The sequence below is a fragment of the Pagrus pagrus genome (assembly GCF_965226575.1).
Source record: "Pagrus pagrus genome assembly, chromosome: 5".
NCBI classification, from domain to species: Eukaryota; Metazoa; Chordata; class Actinopteri; order Spariformes; family Sparidae; genus Pagrus; species Pagrus pagrus.
This window is the reverse complement of record NC_140189.1, coordinates 16,669,441-16,688,489: the sequence shown is the minus strand read 5'-3', so window position 1 is coordinate 16,688,489 and position 19,049 is coordinate 16,669,441. Positions and strand designations below refer to the sequence as shown.

At 45.7% G+C, this 19,049-nt stretch overlaps 1 protein-coding gene across 1 annotated transcript in view; it reads left to right on the top strand.

The window, feature by feature from the left end:
- Positions 1-19,049, top strand: part of efnb1 (ephrin-B1) — a 62,888-nt gene that overhangs the window by 18,395 nt on the left and 25,444 nt on the right. The window contains exon 2 of the mRNA XM_084353565.1: positions 7,528-7,805. Coding sequence (XP_084209691.1) covers positions 7,528-7,805 — 278 coding nt within the window. The remainder of the gene's footprint in view (positions 1-7,527; positions 7,806-19,049) is intronic.

Here is a 19,049-nt window from a genome sequence, read left to right as displayed (position 1 = left end):
GCTGGTCAGTGTTTGTCAGAGCCAGGCAAGCTGTTCCCCCTTGTTTTTGTTTAGTCTTTATGCTAAGCTAACTGACTGTTGGCTCCGGCTTCATATTTACAGAAAATGAGAGCGGTATCAATCTCCTCAATTACTCCAGGCAAGAAAGCAAATATTTCCCAAAAATGTTGAAGAAGAAAAACCTCATTAGGGAAGGGTGTCGGGTTTGTTTGGAAGATGTCTTGTGATTCGATTCCCAGATGTGTCGGTGCCAAAATACCGCTGAGCAGGGCAGCTAAACCTCCCAACGCCTCCTCCTGCCCTCCCCCCCTCCCCAGTTTGTCTGAGAGCTGACTCATTCTGAGCACGAGTTTGAAAAAAATTAGCTAACTTTAGCTACAAACGGTAGCCTGGCTCTCATCCTCAATGAGCTTTTCACTTTGCTTCATTATTCAGTCTAAAACTGTGATCCCTCGAGTAATTTTCAACCATGCTGAGATAGGAGGGCAATTGTTAAAAATTGAATTTAACCATGACTGGCTCTATCGAAGCCCAACAGAATTTAAATAACTAGTGTATAATACGGAGCTGTGTGAGTGTGTGTGTGAGAGAGAGAGAGAGAGCAAGCCCCGTGCTTGCGTGTTTATTAGTACATGTGATGGGTTGATTGAGTAGAAACATTAAAGGGCTGCTTTTTCTGAGAAATGCTTTCTGAGGGCTTACCGATGGGTTTGGAGATACACAGCAGAAAATGGCTGCTGGTTAACAACTCGGGCAAGCTGCGTGGGTTTGATAATGGTTATGATTCTTTTTCTCTCTAGTTTCCCTCCCAAGTGGGAACGAAACACAACTGGGTGAGTGTGAGAGATGCTATTGTTCGTCCGGGAGGTTCTCCTGCTCTCTCCCCTTCTGCTCTGCTCGGCACTGATTACAACCTTGCATCCCAGTCCAGCTCTTGACTCTCTGCTCTGCAGCTCCGAGTCCTGGGGGAATCCTGTCCAGCCCCCCCACCACACACACACGCACGCACGCACACAAACACACACACACATCAGCTCTGGCACGTTCGGGGTGTCTGGCACACCAACACACACCGTCACCCGCTCACGCATGTATGGACACACGTATATCTGCACACTCAGTCGCACAAACACGCTCACACATACAGTGGGTTCGGGCCAGGCGGGTTTGGCAGCGACTGTAGACTGGGCCTGTGGAGAGATCTTTACGGAGCATGCAGAGCCCATCTGTGGCTGCTCCTCAGTGATGGGAGGCAGCTGGCTGTGTGTGCATGAGTGTGTGTGTTTGTGCATGCGTTATGTCGTGGCCAGGGAAGGAATCAAGGGAGGAGGAGAGAGGCTTGTGTCTGTGTGGGTCACAGAGCAAGCCCAGAACGAGGGCTAAACTCAGGCTGAAACTGACCCAAGCTCTCTCGTCGGGCCGGGCCAAATCTTCTCTTCCTCTCCTCTCCTCACCCCTTCAGCCCTCCAGCTGGAAGAGCTCAGTCCCTGGGCTCCGGCATGAATAAGTGGAGACGCGGAGTGCAACAGTCTGGGCCTTCTCTCGCTGTCAGCGATACCGTGGATGACGTTCAATCACAACCGCATACACCCAGGCTCGCCTTAACTCCCCTGCTCTTAGAGAGGGATGGGCTCAGCATTGACGGAAACCACAGCGGCCATAAGAAGAAACAGATTATGCTCTTTCTCCTCCCTAATGACTTCTGACACTCCTCTCGCTCCACAGTCCTCTTCAGCCTGTTGGTCCCGTCCACTTCTCCCTCTGTCCTCCTTTCCGGCGAGGCCATCTGGGCGTCATCTTGTTAGCTCATTACGGCCGCCGATGGCGCTATGCTAGCCCCTCATGTGACAGTGATCGAGGGCAAGCATACTGAGCTTGTTTGCCGAACGTGAGAGGTGTGTGTCAGCCGCGCTCTTATGTGTGTGTGTTCCAACTTGCCTGTGTGCAACTGTTATGAGTCACGCTGAATCTGATTTGCTCTGCATGCCAGCCTGTTGACTGAGCTAACTGAAGCTAGTGTGTGTTTGTCTGTGAGAGAGCGAGGGTGTCTGTGTTCACACGTACAAAAGCAGCTCTCGGCGGGGTGGAATTCAGGATATTCTGTCTGTCTTTTTTGCTTCTGACATCTTCATTTATGTCCCACTAATGGGGACAGCGCGCAGGGAAAATACCAAGCTTTCTGCTTTCCAGCAGGCTGCTGTTGCCAAGTCTGGAGTTTAAATGCAACTTGGACTCGGTTTATAGTTTATCCAATACCAGTACCCGTTGGCGGGTTTGTCCTGCTTTTCTATAATAAGGGTCAAATCCTTCCTGCTCTGCTAAACAATTCTGGAACCAGATGGGCCCTGTTTTGCTTAATTTCAGGATCCTTGTGTTTGTTCGTGTGTCCCTCTACGTGTGTGTGTGTGTGTGTGGCCTGCACCAGCATTGAGGCCACTTGTTTACCGTGTTTGACATGTGAGGAAACCGGTGTGTGTACACTGCGGGGCGTGTGTTTATGTGTGTGTGTTTACAGTCAGGCCTCCCAATGAACATCTTCCCCTGCGACGGCCTGACAGAAGCCTGCTATGTATACAAGCATTTTGGGCAGAGCCCCCGGCTAGACCCACGGCCGGCTCACCTCCTCATGGTGTCGCTTCAAACGCTGCAGGAAAACGGGCCAAACTGGTTCCAGAGCCGGTCAGCCAGTTCACGTGACTCAACTGTATTGCAGATGTGGCGAATTTCTCTGGAGCCGCACAAACACACTGACAGTTTGATGATACGAGTCTTTCTCCCAAGAATGAAATGATCACACTGTGTCAACAGCCCTCAGTGGATCTTAACCACACATCAAGAAGGAAGCCATTTCAGAAGCTGCTTGAATGTTTCCATTGTGAGGCAGAGCCAGCGTGCGGCTCTATCTTGATGGATCTGAAAGTGGTTTAAGGCTGAAACAGTCCCTGCTAGGAGACAATTATTTAATATTGATTGACTTGGTTGGGAAGAGGATGCGTTTGTAGCCTGTGATTACGCAAAACGCAGACTGCCTCGGGCTACTGATACGGCTTTAAGTCCCCGCCGTTATATATATATATTTATTACACAAGAGCTCGACTACAATACTCTTTGCGTAACACGGCTTTGTGTTCTTAGGGAGACTTAAATGTAACCAAGTGTCATGTGAGTGAATTACTGTAATGTTTCATGAGAAGCCGTAAAATCTATGCAAACTCTAAGCCTACGGAGCTGGTGATTGAACAGGCCGTAAAAAAATGGCTGCCGTACGGGGAGCGTCGTGTGTAATAACGGGGGGGGGGAGGCAGCTGCGCAGATTTTGTGGATAATGTAAAAGAGAAATGATAATTGGTGAGGGAACACTTTTGCTGGCGTGATAATTACCACGCAGAGAGCAAGGGGAATAGAGTACCTGTTGTGGTGATGATTGTGTGTGGAGTGTGTGCATGTGTTTTTGCATGACGCACTCGTGTGCTTTAAAGGCCAGAGAGAACAAGTGAGCAACTGCATGTTGGGCTGCAGAAAGAGGAAGAGGTAGTACCTGCATGTTCCCCCTGGTAGAGATGGATCGCCCTGCATACGTGATGGAGGATAATTGATTTGAATTGATATGTATGGCATGTTCATGCCGCTGCTCGGGAGGAACAAATCAATTTGACACCATTCTGTTGATATGAGCCTTTTCTGCCTCTTTCTCTCACAGTTCCTGTGTCTCGGCTCCATTCATTCGGCGAGGCCGAGGCTGCCTGCCAGTGCTACGCTTGGGGCAGAGGCCTGAGTTGACTGGACGGGGGTGGAGAACACAGGGGGGAAGGGCTGGTTTGAGGCTCTGTAAGGGGCTTTGAGTGGGCCTTAGTGTAGGCGGCGTTTTATATGAAAGTCGGTGAGGGCAGGGCGCTTGAATAGGGGTGGCTGGGAAGTTGGGCTGGGAAGGTCCAGGATGCACCCCACAGTGCTTTTGTGTGCTCTCACATCCGTGTGTGTGTATGTGTATGGGGAGGTGGCGGCGGTGGTGGGTGGTGTAGCATATGTGAGATCATGTGCTCATATTCACCAGTGGAATGTAAAAAGAAAGAAGGAGGGGGTTCTCCTCTCTTTTTCCTCCGCTTCGTTGTTTTCTGTTCTCTCACTGCTGGGCTGTAGTGTAGGTCTGTTTGTATAAGCTCTTTACAGGATTGAGCACGCCGTGGAGCCATCCAGATGAAACAAAACCAACCTCATTTGGTTGTTTTGAAAATGATTCTCTTTATTTTGTTTGGTTCAGGCAGATCCACCTCGTTTGACATGAGGGGAATAAAGGCTCTCTCGCGTTCAGGGTCATTTCCCAGAAACATCGTTTGTATCTGCGCTGCGCTTCCTCTGTGCACTCAAACTTCTTTCATCAACAGGTCTTAAAAAGTCTCTAGACAACATGAATGAAACATGCAATTCAACCTCCCTTTTCCCCCCTTTTTTCCCTTTCGACCTCCTCAAAAGTACAATAATCTTCAGTCACTCGTCTCCTCCTCTCCATTGCGTGGCTGTGTGTAGCACCGGAGTGGCGCTGATTAAGCCAACAGAGAGACAAACGGGAGACAAAGTCCCAGCCCACCAGTTTAGTTTCACATCCTGGACTGGAGCTGGGCTGCAGCTTGCCAAGTGGAGGGCTTTTAAACTGGGCTAAACACTAATTGCTGCCCTATTTCTTTTATGTTGCTTCTTTCCCATCTGCGATGGCGCTTCCAGACCTCCACAGCAGCCAGAGCCTCATTATAGCAGACAGTTAACAAAGGCTGGGAAACAGAAGCGGAGAATTCACTTAGGATAGCTATCTAACCGCCAACTAGGAGGCCTGCTTGGAAAATTGAATCAATGACAGGGGCCGGCTTGTGATTAAATCCTTCAGGGATATTAAGATATTAAGATTTTGGAAATCTTAATTATTCATCTAAATTGTTGCGGCTCGCTTTGATAAAGGAATAAATGGGTTGTAAAACTGAGAAGTGGGGTGTGAGGCTCATTGTTTTATTAGAGAGCCATTCTTTTACATATTTATAACAGAACATCTGAAAAAAATAAAAGTTGCAAACAATTTCCTGACAAAGAAAGAGCTAAAAACAAAAAAAAAAACACCTACTTGTTGAGCGAATCAAGGTCTAATTGTGATGTTTGCCCGGCAGTTTTTTTCCCCCTCTCGCTTGTTTTTCTGTAGGTGTTTTTTGTGTGTGTGTAGAGTGAGAGCAGGGGGGAGTGAGGGGAGGATGGAGAGGAGGGAGGGTGAGAGAAAACAGAATGAGGGAAATGTTGAAGAGGTGAATGAGAGGGAAGGATAAAGCTGGAGGGAATGAGATTGGGTAGTAGAAATAGAGGGGGCTGAGATTGGGGAGGAACGAGGGAGGAATAGAGAGAGACGGCGGGGAGGAGAGGGGGGCGGTCAGCAACAAAGCCTAATGTTGCCATGGAAACTTGTTTATGCCTCACTGATGCATCTTGTAGATCCAATTAGAGACTGATTGTGTCCGTGTCTTCATAGACACACGCACGTGTACCCCGGCATGATGCGCACACACACACACACACACACACACACACACACACACACACACACACACGCACATGCAAAAAAACATATGTACACTTGTACGCGCACACACACGAACACACACACGGGTGCATGCAAAGTGTTGCTGCTGAAAACCCGCAAATTGTTGGGAGAGGTAGGACAAAGGATGCCCCGCGTTCTCTCTCTTATCGGCCCTTGAATTAGCGCAACCCCTCCTCTCACCCCCAGCCCCCTCCTCACCCCCGTGAGCATCAGACAATAGCGTGGAAATAACGTCTCACCCGCTCCCAAGGCTCATACGAGAGGTCCTATCTCGACGGGCTTTCATGACATCATATTCCGCCAAAAAACCCCCCCAAAAACGGGATGGTGGTGATGGTGATGCGTCGGGGGGGTGCTTGATGGACAGGATTTTGACCGTTTTGCAAATTTCATGTTGCATTTATCTCCTTTGTGAATGAAGTCATTTATTTGGTAATGTCCCCGTCTGAGAAGAATGGCTATGAATGTTGAAAAGGCCTTAATCCAATCATGTTCATTTTCATGGGGGGTATTTCTTCAGAAAATGGGACTTTTTAAATGACCGTTTCTTACAATGGCTGGCCGTTCGCCAATGTATAACATCAGAGGAGGAGGGATGGCGATCATAAGCTCCCCCCTACGCTCACACACTCCTCTATCAGTCTCTTTCAGGAGGCATCAGCGTCCTCCCTTCCCTGGGCCTGTCTGAAGAGTCAGTTATTTAGTGGTGAAATGATGTGTGTGATGATGAAATGAGGGGCTGTAGATAAGGTGAGATTACCCTCCGAGAGAAAAAGAAGGCAGAGACAGAGAGAGACAGAGAGGGCCCCGGCCCCTGATGTCTTGTTAAAACGTGAGGGATCAGGAAGAACAACAAATGCATTGCGCGCCGCTAAATCCTGCTTAAATCCGCTGGCATGGGCAGATCTAGCAGATAGCCCCGCTGCTGTGCTCGCTGTCTGCGACCACAACACACACACACACACACATACACACACGTACATAAACACACCCGTGGTCAGTCCGGCTGTCTGGGTTAATGCTTGGCTAACTGGGACAGCAGAGCTGAACCATGTTGACATTTTAAGCCTCAAACAAGTCCAGAACAATGATTCAGCCCGTCTGCCCCCCCACCAGACCGCAACCTCAGCCCATTTTGCTGACCGACTCGCGCACATACACACACATGCAGACGTGCATAAACATACACACCACTGCCCAAACACACTGCGACTCAGTGCACTCAGTGTACCCCCGCCCCCTCTCTTCACACACACTTACACACACACAGTGGGTCTCCTCCTGTTCCCCACCTTTAGTGAATAAAGGAGAACAAGCGCTGATCTGATTGAGTTGGCAGCAGAGAGCGAGGTGGAGAGGTACAGTAAGGCCAGATGGATTATCTTAATCCTCCAGTAGATGATCACGGCAGAGGGAAGATGAACCAGGAAGCCTTAACCTCCCGGCTGACCCCTGCGCACTGTTTTCTTCCAGAAACTCCGACCCCTGAAGTAGAAGCAGCCGAGATATTACATTGAAGTCGGGAGTCTTATGTGAAAGTCCAGAAATATGAAAAAAGAATCCGCGGCATTCTTTGGATGTAATCCTATCTGTAGCCATTTCTGCGGCAGCCATTTTGTGTTTGGCCATTTTGTTTCGCTCCTTGTAAACTTTTGGTATGCTTTGATTTGGATCCAAGTATGAGAAGAAGAAAAAAACTTTAGAGGATTTGTGTGAAACGCTCTGTCGACTAGTGCTGAACAGTTTCAAGCTGCTACATGTAGTGTTTTTGTGGGGCCAAATTAACTGTGCTTTGCCTAAAAGCCCATGCCAGACAAATCTAAACCCATAACTCCTATAGCTCAAAGTATTAAGACTGTATAAACTGTTGCTGAATTATGTGGCGGCTTTTCCAGACGTCCTTTATTATGTGTTAATAACAGTTTGTCTTCTTTTTCCTCCCCCAGGTTTGTGGCTGGAAAGGGCCTGGTGATCTACCCAGACATCGGGGACAAACTGGACATCATCTGTCCCAAAGCAGACCAGGGCAGAGAATATGAATTCTACAAGCTGTACCTGGTGAAGAGGGAGCAGGCGGAGAGCTGCAGTACAGTCCTCGATCCCAACGTCCTGGTCAACTGTAACAAGCCGGAGAAGGACATCAAGTTCACTATCAAATTCCAGGAGTTCAGCCCCAACTACATGGGCCTGGAGTTCAAGAAGAACATCAACTACTACATCACCTGTAAGTTTCTCTTCAAATCAGATTCACTGATTTACTGATAATAAGCTTTTTAACCTTCATTTAACCAGAGAAGCCTGACGAAACAATCGGAGTAATAATCTCTGCTTCACACTCAGTTACACGCAGTCACACTCGGGAGTTCCCCAGTAAAACTGTATATTAATGGCCCCTGCAGCAGCAACAAACTGGAGGTGACGTGTCTCGCTCATGGCACAGTGGGAGTCGGCCTTCAGGGAGATAGAGTCATCTGTCAGTTCAGCATACAAGCCTACAATCTCAGCTGGCAAAAGCTCAAGCACTACTTTACTTAAAGGCACAGTTCACTTCAAAATCGAAAAAAACATATTTTTCCTCTCATTTCTAGTGATGTTACTAATCTGGATTGTTTTTGGAGACGTCTGCCGTCGTTCAGATGTATTGGAACTAGATGCCACTCAGCTTGTGGCAAATAAATACATTTGAAAAACTGAAAATCAATGTCTCTGTCAAGAAATCATGACCCGGTTAATCAAGATTATCCACAGAGCTTGTAATGAGCTGTTTCATGTAGGAACTATTTTCTTTCTATCAGCCAACTGTCATGCAGAAGCAGAAGGAAGCCTGAATCTACTTATGGCCAAGAGGCTCGTATTTGTGACAGTGCAGGATGTTAATATCAGTGGTGTCCTTCTTGGCTGAGCTGTAACGTAAGCGGGCCAGAGAGGGAAAACATGTATTTTTGATTCGGGTGAACTGTCACTTTAAATAAAATTTTTAGGTACTTGAATGTCATTTGTTCCATTTGTTCAAATGGAAAATTCTGTATTATTATAGCAGTTTGTGACACTTCAGTAATTTCCAAGATGTTTCCCAGTGTTTAGTTGGTACACCTCTAATTACGTGCTCATGACATCTATAGAGAGTCAGTGTTCTGCGGGGAGCCCGACAAGCAAAAATGTGACATTTGTCTACAGTCAAGAACACAATTCAACATATATAAGTTCCCAATGATAAATGAACGGTAGATTAATATTTATTTTGATCTAAATGTAGCTTTTCTTTCAGGAAAAATCATTCCCCAAATTATATGTTATTTTCATGGAAAATTCCTAGGAAATTCTCAGAAAATTAGAAAATGAAATGTACGTTTACTGAAGTAAAATTTTGGATGTAGCATTTTTACTTCTAATTGAATATTTGTGCTTTTTGGTAAAACTATATTTACTGAATATGTCCTCTCTGTCTCTCTCTATTGAGTAATAACCTTGCAGTTAAATTACACTTGGATTTTACTAATGTGGTGTTTAAGAAGAGAAACAATTACAGCAACAAAAAATCTGAATTCCACGTTCATGCCAGAAGAGCATGTAAGCAATTTGTCACACATTACACCTCACACAGGGTGTGTGTGCAGTGTTTTGCCAAGCTGAGGACTTTAAGGTGTGTGTAGGTCAAAGCCATTCAAATTAATTTTCAAAACCCTTCAGAATATCACAGACATATTAAAATAACTGTAATTTAACTGTTAATGAATGTGTGTCAAATGTGACTCACTTGAAATTAGGAGGTACGGCCTCTCGGGAGTTGAGGAGCATCTTGGCTTCAAACCCAACGCCCCGTATTTTAATGATGACGTTCTAAATATTAAGTGCAGTTTTGGCAAAGGTAAAGGATAAAATAAGCTTAATGTAACAATTCACTGTAAACTATCATAAGTCTTCTTAGGATTGTCGTCTTACCAGCATCAGAAGAGGCGTGGCATCCTCATCGTCAAAATCCCCTGGTTCAAACTCCCACAGGCTTCGAACAGAAACTCAAGAGAAGCTTTATCTTTACTGCTCTACTTTATTAGAGCAATATTAGTGTGACACGAGCAAGGTTCAAGGCTCTCTCAGCGTACTTTTGCTGTCCTAGAAAGAAAGTTGATCATGTCTTCAGCAGTCACCTGAGATTGGATCTGTTTTTCCTGCTGAAGTCGTAGGCGTTCCATCACCGGTGCAATTTAAAAAACACGAAGAAGATAAGTCATATTTAACCATAACAAGACAGAGTATAAAGATTTATCTGGCATTTTATATTGGTGTGGGCTTGGAAGGATAGTAGGTCTTAACTGAGACTTGTAGCTGTTTATATGCCAGCAGAGCTGCAGAGCCCGATCATATATGGGTGTTTCAAACAACACCTTTGAAGGAAATGAGAAATGGTTCATTTTTAGTTTTAGTCACTGTTTAAAAATACATCTGAAAATGTGGAAAGCCTAAAACTCCGCTGAGATTTTGTTGCTGTATATCACAGAACAGATCAAACAAAGAGCGACAACCAAGGTTTCACAAGTGTTTGTTTAACGGTAGACTCGACAGCGCTGAAACTTTTTCAATCCTATAGGAACCCAGTAGAGAAGTAATTTGAGTACTTGATAATACCTTAAAATAAGCCTGGCCGATCATCATTAAGCAGCCTCCGATCAAAATCAAAGGGAATATAGAAGGAATGAAGAATACAGATTTAGTAACATTTTCAAGGAACACCTCACTTGCATTTTCTTTTTTTATTTGCCATGGAGAGCATTTTCCTTTGACTCACCTAGAGCCCTGTTCAGTATACCTATAATAATTTTTAGATACTGTTTCGAGACCAACAGCAAATGAACTAATGTGCCCATCTCGAGAAATGACTCATGAGCCTGTTCTCTGAAGTGCGTACTTTGATTTTGAGGAGGCATTTCTTTGTCAAAGGTCGTACCACGTCAGTACGTTGGGTTTCATTCTCCCTGTCCATACATCTGGCACCAAGAATGTTGGAATGATGACGTAATGTCCCTCCCTTCTTTTATGGCTTCCTTGTTGTTAAATAAAGTGCAAAGTCCACTAGCACCCTGAGGACAGTACTGTGAAATGATGCTATACTCTTGAGTATATTTGGCTATAGAGGCTTGTGATATTCTAGATTTTTCTTATTGCCATTAAATCCCACGAAAAGGCTTGAATTCAACCTGCTAACACTCATTGCCTGAGAAGCCTACACATGATGTAGCTGAAAACCTCTGTGCCATAAACTGCCACTGTTGTTTAGAAAGTACTAAAACACATGAATGAGCCACACTGGGTCACATGTTCCTTAATTAATTATTAAACAACGTGGTGGTTAGGTAATCCTGCATACACTGTCCTGGTGCTGTAAACAGCTGAAAGGCACTAAATGTGTATTCAATTGAAAAAAGTCCCCAACAAATGTATTATTTACTCCTGTTTTTGTTATGTATGGTTAAAAAACCCCCTCAATTACTATGGAGCCAGAACAGTGACAGTGAATTTTGGCATTGAAAACCAAACCGGAACTGATACAAGAAACACTGGAAGTGAAACATCTGTATTTGAAAAAGTTGTGTTGGCACTGCAACAGATATTTGGCAATGAAAAATAAATAAAACGCAGTCAAAAAGGTTATTTCATTATGTTTTGATATTTAAAAAAAACATTTTTGGAGAAGATTATCATTGAAAAACACATCAAAATCCCCCCAAAATATGAAAACGAAATGAAATAACTTTCAGTGTGTGTTTTAGGTTTCAATGCCAGTGTTGCTTTGGTCAGTTCAGGTTTTGTTTTCGGTGCCAACATTCACTGTCGCTGTTCTGGCTCTGTTTGTTTTAGGAAATTACTCATCTTTCTGCAAAAATTAAACCTCATTTTCGTAACATGTTTTCAAAGATGTAGGTCTTCAGAAGGAACAAATGGGCTTTGAGGTGCCACAGACATGATAGGGAATTCAGATTAAGCCACAGACTAATGTGCTGTTGGTTTGAGTCTTTAAATATGATTTGTTGACCGTAAGGAATCATGTTATAACGCCAGCTTTGTCATTTAAGTCGTGGGTTGGAAGGCACAAAGAGACAGTTCATCTGTGGGATGAGCCATCAGACATCCCAGACGCTGTTAGCTCAGATGCTACCACACTGTAGCTCACTTCATAATGCAAAAGACAGCCGTGTTTTTCCAGACATCACTTAGACCTTATCTCATTTTTACTTTAGTTAGTCATTTCCTACATTTCCTGGAATGACTTGAACACTTTTTTTTAAAATCATACCATGTGTTGCGGTTGATCCAGTCTGAGGATACTGTCAGTCGGGGACTCTGCCACATCTGTAATCGATTTCTCGCTGAATCGATGGAATGATCAGAGACCGTCGTGACATTAGAGATACGACGTCGAAGCTACCACGCAACACGCTGCCCTTTTGTGCCGAAGAACTTCTGGCACAGTCAGAATTAATTCCCCACTGATCATCTTTCATGAAGTGCGTTGAAGTTTGGAAGAGAAAGAATAATATAGAGCACTGTCTCCTCCATCCTTTTTCACACTCTTATCAAAAGCTTATTTGAACAGTCTAACAAAATATCTTTTAAAGTTTTGAAATTCCTCAAAAAATATGAACTTAAATCTAATCTATGCAAAGAAAATAAACTCAAGCTATGTTTTATCCTTACAGTAAAATAAGCTCCTTTGTGTCACCTCCCTCTGGTGGAAAATACCACGCTAAATTGAATCTCACATGTGTTTTTCTTCTGATCCGAAGCAGTTCAATCGATATTTGTGAACTCTCCCTCAAAGCCAGAATGCGGGGAAGCAAGAAGCTTGTGATGTTATCAAGCGACAACTTTTGGGAGGCGGGGGGGCGCCGCTCCTGTGGCAGCACATCATGTGGACTTTAAGGAATATTTCTTTGAGCTTTATTACCCCCACATGTCTTTAGAAAACACCTTGGGCAATTCTCGGCGTCTGCTCAAAGTTTTCCTAGCCCGGCTGTTCGCGGGGCTGCTCCACATATTGTCTCCTGATTACATCATAAATATTTTAACCAACTCTATTAGTGACATGTGCGTGGGCAAGCATCTCAGCCACGCCATGATCCGGCATCAAAGAGAAAACATTAACTGTACTTTAGGTCGAATTTGCTTTCATACGACGCTCTCTTGTGTCTGCGTAGCAACATTCCCGCTGATGTGTGTATTGTGCAAGTGTTAAGAATACTTAACTCTTCCTCGAGACTGTGAACTCATAACTAGAGCCCGTTGTAAATCCTTCACAAGGGAGGCTGGACGTGCAGGATCTGGCCTGATGGTAGATCATCGTTAGGCTCATATACTGTAACGTTCTCGCGTCAGCAGTAATTGGATGTAGTATTTGTCTTGGTATTATGTTAATGTTGTTGTCCCTTGAAACAGGAAGAGCTTGCTTTATTTATTCCACTGCAGCCTGTGCATACACCATGACACCCTTCATCTATCATTTAGATAATAGCCACGTGTGTTGTATGTGTGTGTGTTTCTTGAGAGAGCAAGACGGCGAGCACCTGCACCACATATTTTCTTGCCTTTCCTGTACAGTAGAGTCCTGTGTGTGTGTTTGTGTGTGTGTTGAGGCCCCTTTAGGCCGGCTTATCCGTGCCGAGAAGATGTGAGTGCGTTATCCCACCGTCTCTGCTGGGAGAGGAGTCCAGGCGGCCAGCAGAGCGGTGTAAATCTGCCTGGCCTATAAAGACCCGGCTTATCTGGCCTGATTAACGGTCAAACGCGGCAGACACCGTTTGAGACGAGAAGAAGATGCATAGGGAGTGGACATTCCACTGAATCTTCCAGCAGTCTTTTTCTTGTCCACCCCCGGTCTCCACTCTGTCTTTTCCTTGATCAACTCCGCCCCACCCCCGCTTCTACTTCTACCCGTACTCCTGCTCCTCCAAGAGCAACAAAAGGTGTGGGGTAAAGTAAGCAACAAATGGTGTGTGTTTGTTTGTGCATATTTGTTTGTGTGTCCCGTGACTTGGCGTCACCCCAGGGGACCCCGTCCACTTGGTCCCGTCTATCCGAAAGGAGTCGTGGGGGGGGGGGGTTAGAGGTCAGAACTCAGGGACGAGGGGTCGCGGAAACACACCGGGGGGTCGGTGAATGATAACCCTGCGCTGATCTAAACCCCAGACCAGCACCAGCCCGTGCTGTCCGTCAGCGCCCCCAACCCGCTATGTACACACACATATACATATATATACATGCACCTTCCCGCCCACCTGACGAATGAGCAGACAAACTGGTTGTATTTCATTGCGTTGTCTAAACACAGGATATGGAATGAGCTGTTTGTGAGGAAAATGGCCGAGCTGTGTTTAGGGAAGAAGTGATTTTAGACAGGAGGCTTTTAAAGCGGAGGGAATATAATGGAGCGACAGAGCAGCACCGAGAGAGAGGGGACAAGCATACATACCCACAAATCTACAGACAGACACTCTTTATTTGGACCCAGTGGGGTTAAAAAAACCTCCATTTTCTCTCCCATTCGCTCCTCATTGATATAATGTACCATGACTGCTCGGTGATATGTTTTCAGTGGTTAGCCGGGGCCAGAGAGTCTCTGTTCTATATAAGGGTAAGGCCACGAGGCAGTAAACAGAGGCAGCCTGTCGTCATGCACTCCTCTTCCCCCTTGATTTCCTGTGTAGTGGGCAGGGTAAGCCTGATCCCTCCTGACAGCTGTCACTCTCCATCCCAGTGTACCATCGTGGACTCTGACACACACCGACTTCCCCACCAGAATAACTGCCGCAGTGGAGCACACGCGCTATCTCACCTCCAGGAGATTGCCTCTGTGAAATACATAATGCTCGTCTCTCGCAGCAAACAGCAAAGATGTTTTCATGCTTGTCGCTTAGTTTCTGTGACTCTGCAGGTAAATCCAGTCCAGCCTCCTCTGTGGAAATACAGATAAGCACTTGAGGATAGATTAGTAATGGAAAGGCTCTATTTATTTCATGACTCCTTCAGACATAGGTGCTGACCCGGTCTTTGAAAAACAATGCCTAAGAATATATCAGACAAACTGCATGTGACACCGTGGGATGATCTCACACCTGACAGGATTAAGGTTAGCAGGCATGCTGCACATCACTCACATTCATGCTCTTTTTTTTTTTTTTTTTTCTCTGCGTGGGCTCTTCTGTATCGCTGTTATTTTTTGCTCAACAACCTACACATTATGCACCCCTCCATTCAAATAACCCCCAAAGGAATCCTCCTCCGTTGGGCCAATATGCATGCAGATTCTTGTGCCTCGCAAGGCGGCTCCGTGCCCTTGGGAGAGTTGAAGGTCAAGGTTGAAATCCTTGGCCGGGCTGCAGCAGATCACAAGCTCCTGTGTGACATACGTGCACATGACGTGCACTCCCACACAGATACTTTACAAACACACAAACACATATACAAATGAAGGCTTGTGCACGGTTAAATAAATACAAACACTGGCAGGCTCATGGCTCGATCTGCTGCGGTGTAATAACAGTAATCTGATTAGAAAAAAGTGTTAAATGTCATCTTTTGGAGTTAACATAAAATTACCATAATCAAATCACAGCCGCTTGGAAAAGAAGAAAAGCCAGTTACATGTGTCAGCGGCGCGTTTTGAAAAAAGACAAAGGCATTTTTTGATTGTCAGATTATAGAGATGCAAATAACTCACACATTTCGAACTCGCAATTAAATGGATTTTTCGTCGAGAAGACTAAATGTTAACATCTGGTAACCTCCCTCAGTCAAATCACACTGAAATATTTTAATTACAAGACAGAGACACTGTGGACTCTCCCACATGCGTGTTAGCAGTAAAGAACAAAGGACCTATTGTTTTATTGCATATTTTGCAGATTGCAGACATTAAAAATCACTTACAGAACCTGAAATATTGATCAGAATTGTTGGCAAATGTTCATTTTGGTCCTGTTTCGAACACTATGCTGGGACAAAGAAACATTTAAGCTCAAAACATTGATTCTAGGGGATCCTGTTAAACCTTTAAATTGTTTAAATGCACTGTTGTAAATCGTTTTGTTCCGGTTTATTGCATGATTTCCAATTAGCACACCGCCGTGACTTGCAAAATGCCTTTAGAGTTGGATTCACGTTGGAAATCAGTCGTGGATTGACTTTGAGTTGCTGTCATTGATGTTACCGATTAGAGCTTTAAGCAGTAAGCCTTAACGGATTTCATTTTCAAAGTAAACCCTGCTAACAGGTCAGGTTAGCGCCGGTGCAGCAGCATGGCCTGGGATAAGGAGATTTAACCCCCCCTGCCACCACCACCCCATCCCACCCCACCCCACCCCACCCCTGTGAGTGAATATAACCCAGTGTTTATTAGAGTGCCAGTGTAATATATGACTTTCTGCTTGCTTTGCAAATCTATCCAGGCTGCCTCTGCTACTTCTCCTTTGGATATTTCATTCAGAGAGGGTTAGCAGGCACAGCGTTATTGTCGCTGGTTATTGCCTTTCGTTTATTACAGAGGAGTTTGTTTAGAGTGGAGGGGGGGGCATGAGGACTTTTCTTTTTAGAGGGAGGGCTGCTCACGTGGCTGTACAAGTGAATGGTAACCATTGGTTACGGCTGAACCCCATCGCTGCTAGATGAAGCTGATATATTCATGTATTCATCTCAATTAGTCCGCTCCGTGCATCTTCAAATGCAGACACTCATCCCTCCTCGGCTGTGCTCCATGCTTATCTTATTAGAATATTTTATCCTGCGTCTGTCTCTTACTGTGTCATCCCTCGCTCCCACTCCTCCAGCCACCCCTCTCTCCTTCCATTATCCTGCTCTCTGGGAAGTTTGTGTCCGAGTCATTTTTGTTAACTGATAGCTTAGATCCCCTTTCAGCGCGCAGACCGCGACAGACCACAGAGCTAACTCTGCGAAACAACAACAGCAACACTGTTGATTTTTGTTTTCGTTCTCAGCTAACACAAACTCATTTGCCTCTCCTCTCTACGAGCGCTTCGCAGTTGCTGGAAGAAGCTTCCTGGTTTTCTTTTAATTCCATCCGCCATGCTCAAACCATCTCTGTGGTTTTTGCAACACTAAAATAGCTCCAGGCAAAAGGAGAGGAGACATCTGAAGACCGCTGGAAAGATGCACTTTTGGAGTGGAGTCCATGGTGATTAGGAAAAGTAAATGTAGGACACGAGGAGATGAGCATCATTGTCCATAAGGCAAATTGTAACGGACAATGGTATATTGCTGTTTGAAAAAAACACATAAGCGCAGGATAAAACAATGGCAGCCCATAATCTAAAACACTCAGAAATGCACATTTCCAGTTCCATCTGAGATGTCTGAGGTTGTTTGCCCTCTGCTTTGCCAACAACACATATTCTCAGTGTCTTTCTTCTCAGGCCAATAGCTAAGCTCAAATCACAGCTCTGTGTCTCTCCGATGGAGCTCTCTCTCTCCCCGCCATGCCTAGAACAGTGGTTTCTCTTTTCCAAGGCGCACTCTGAAATGGCTTTGTTTTCCGACAGCCATTCAGTGGCACCCTCAGCCAGGGCCTGCCAAGAAGTCCGCCTCCCCGAGCTGGAGCCCGGGCCTGTTTACACAAACTCATCGGAGAAATATGGATGTATAATTATAGAGGCTGTTAGTTTTAATGTCGCATCCTCGCTATGGAAACCACTGCATGCTTGGTCAGCTACGATGAGCGGCGGCTGATGAAACTCTGACCGGAGATGGCGTGAACATTTCTTGCGGAAAGCATATTTTTTTTGTGGTAGGGGGGGACAAGACAGAAAAAGGAGCTTCTTGATGGAATCGAATGAGCGCTGAGCAAAGCAAACAAACATGAATCACAAGGCGGTGATAGAGATTGCTGTGGTTGTCCAACACATAAATACAGAGTCTAAATACTGCTTTGCAGGCCAGGACCAAGCCCGTTTCTGTGAATTCAGCTCGGTGGCAAAATGTCCATGTTCCATTCCAGCATGACCACAGGCACACAAACACAGTAACAGGAGCAGACAAACACACAGGAGGCGTGTGTGCGCACAAACACACAGGCATAAATAAGCAGTGAGCCACATAAGCAATATATAAATATATTTGTGTGTGTATATATATATATATATATATATATATATATTTATATATATATGTATGTATACAAACTCATAAGCTCTCAGTCATGCAATAGATGCTCAGACAAAAAACACAATGCGCTCTCACACGTCCATCCTCCTTCGCTCGGCACAGATTTGCTTGCGTAATAGGAGCTGCTGTATGCATTGTGCGTCTGTTAATGCACATTCAGGAGAGCTGTAGCTTAGCTGAGCGCGAGATATTTTCAGTCAGCAGTCCCATGGGTGTGAACGCGTGTGTGCTGTCAGAGTTTGTGCGTGTGCACCCTCCCTGATGGATGGATGGATGCTGAAAAGAAAAGCCTCGTGTCTTCAAACAAATATGTGTTGTTGTTTGCGTTCAGGCTGCGCCGCCTCTCGCAGCGAGTTGATGACTTCGTAGATAGCGACGGAGCGATTTTTACCTCCCGAACCCATGGGTCCAATTTCTCTCTCTCTCTTCCTATTCTGAAACTTAATCTTTCTCTCCCTCCGCCTTGCCATTCCACCTATTTTCTCTCCTTCTTAGATCTTGCCTCCCCCCGCCGCTCCCCTCCTCTTCCTCCTCCTCATCTCTGCACAGTGACAGATCCTTCAGGAAATTGTTTCGAGTCTGCCAGACATTTTTGTGTTGTAGCTGTTTATTTGTGCTGGGGGGCACACGGGGGTCCGGAGCCTCGGCTTCTCCCCGCTCTCAGTCTAGGGGTTAAGCTCCCGAACTCTTTCACCGCCCTGCACCGAAAAACACTGATCCTCGATCAGTGTGGCTTTACCGTGTAACCGATACCAGGGATGAGGAGAGAGGAGCACCAGAGAGGATGTAATCAGTGTGTGTGTGTGTGTGTGTGTGTGTGTGTGTGTGCGTGTTTGTATATGTGCGTCAGCTGGCTCTGTGTGTATTAGGATGTAATCAGCAGCATTCTCTCTGTGGTCTGCTGTGCTCTCTGATTGGGGTTTTGGCGAATCACAGGGGAAGGGAGGGAAAGTGTTTCTTTTCCTGCGTCTTGTGTTGCAGCCTGGCCTCAGAGCTGGAGAAGCCTGGCTGCGGTTTGGAGCTACGCTGCGACCCCATCAGCTACATCAGACCCTCTATCTATCATATAACTGTCTCTCTGCCACCTTGTGTCTGTCAGCGGCTGTATGCAGCCTGTGTGCGTGTCTGTGCCTATCAGGGCTTCTCTGACTCTGGTCCCATGTTGGCTGCAGTCAGCTTTGTTCAGTCGCCTCCATGTTAGCAGGTACAGGAGATTCCCCCAGGGTTTAGACACCGCGGCTCACACATACACACACACGCGCTCACACGAATACGCGTGCACACTCACAGGGACACACGC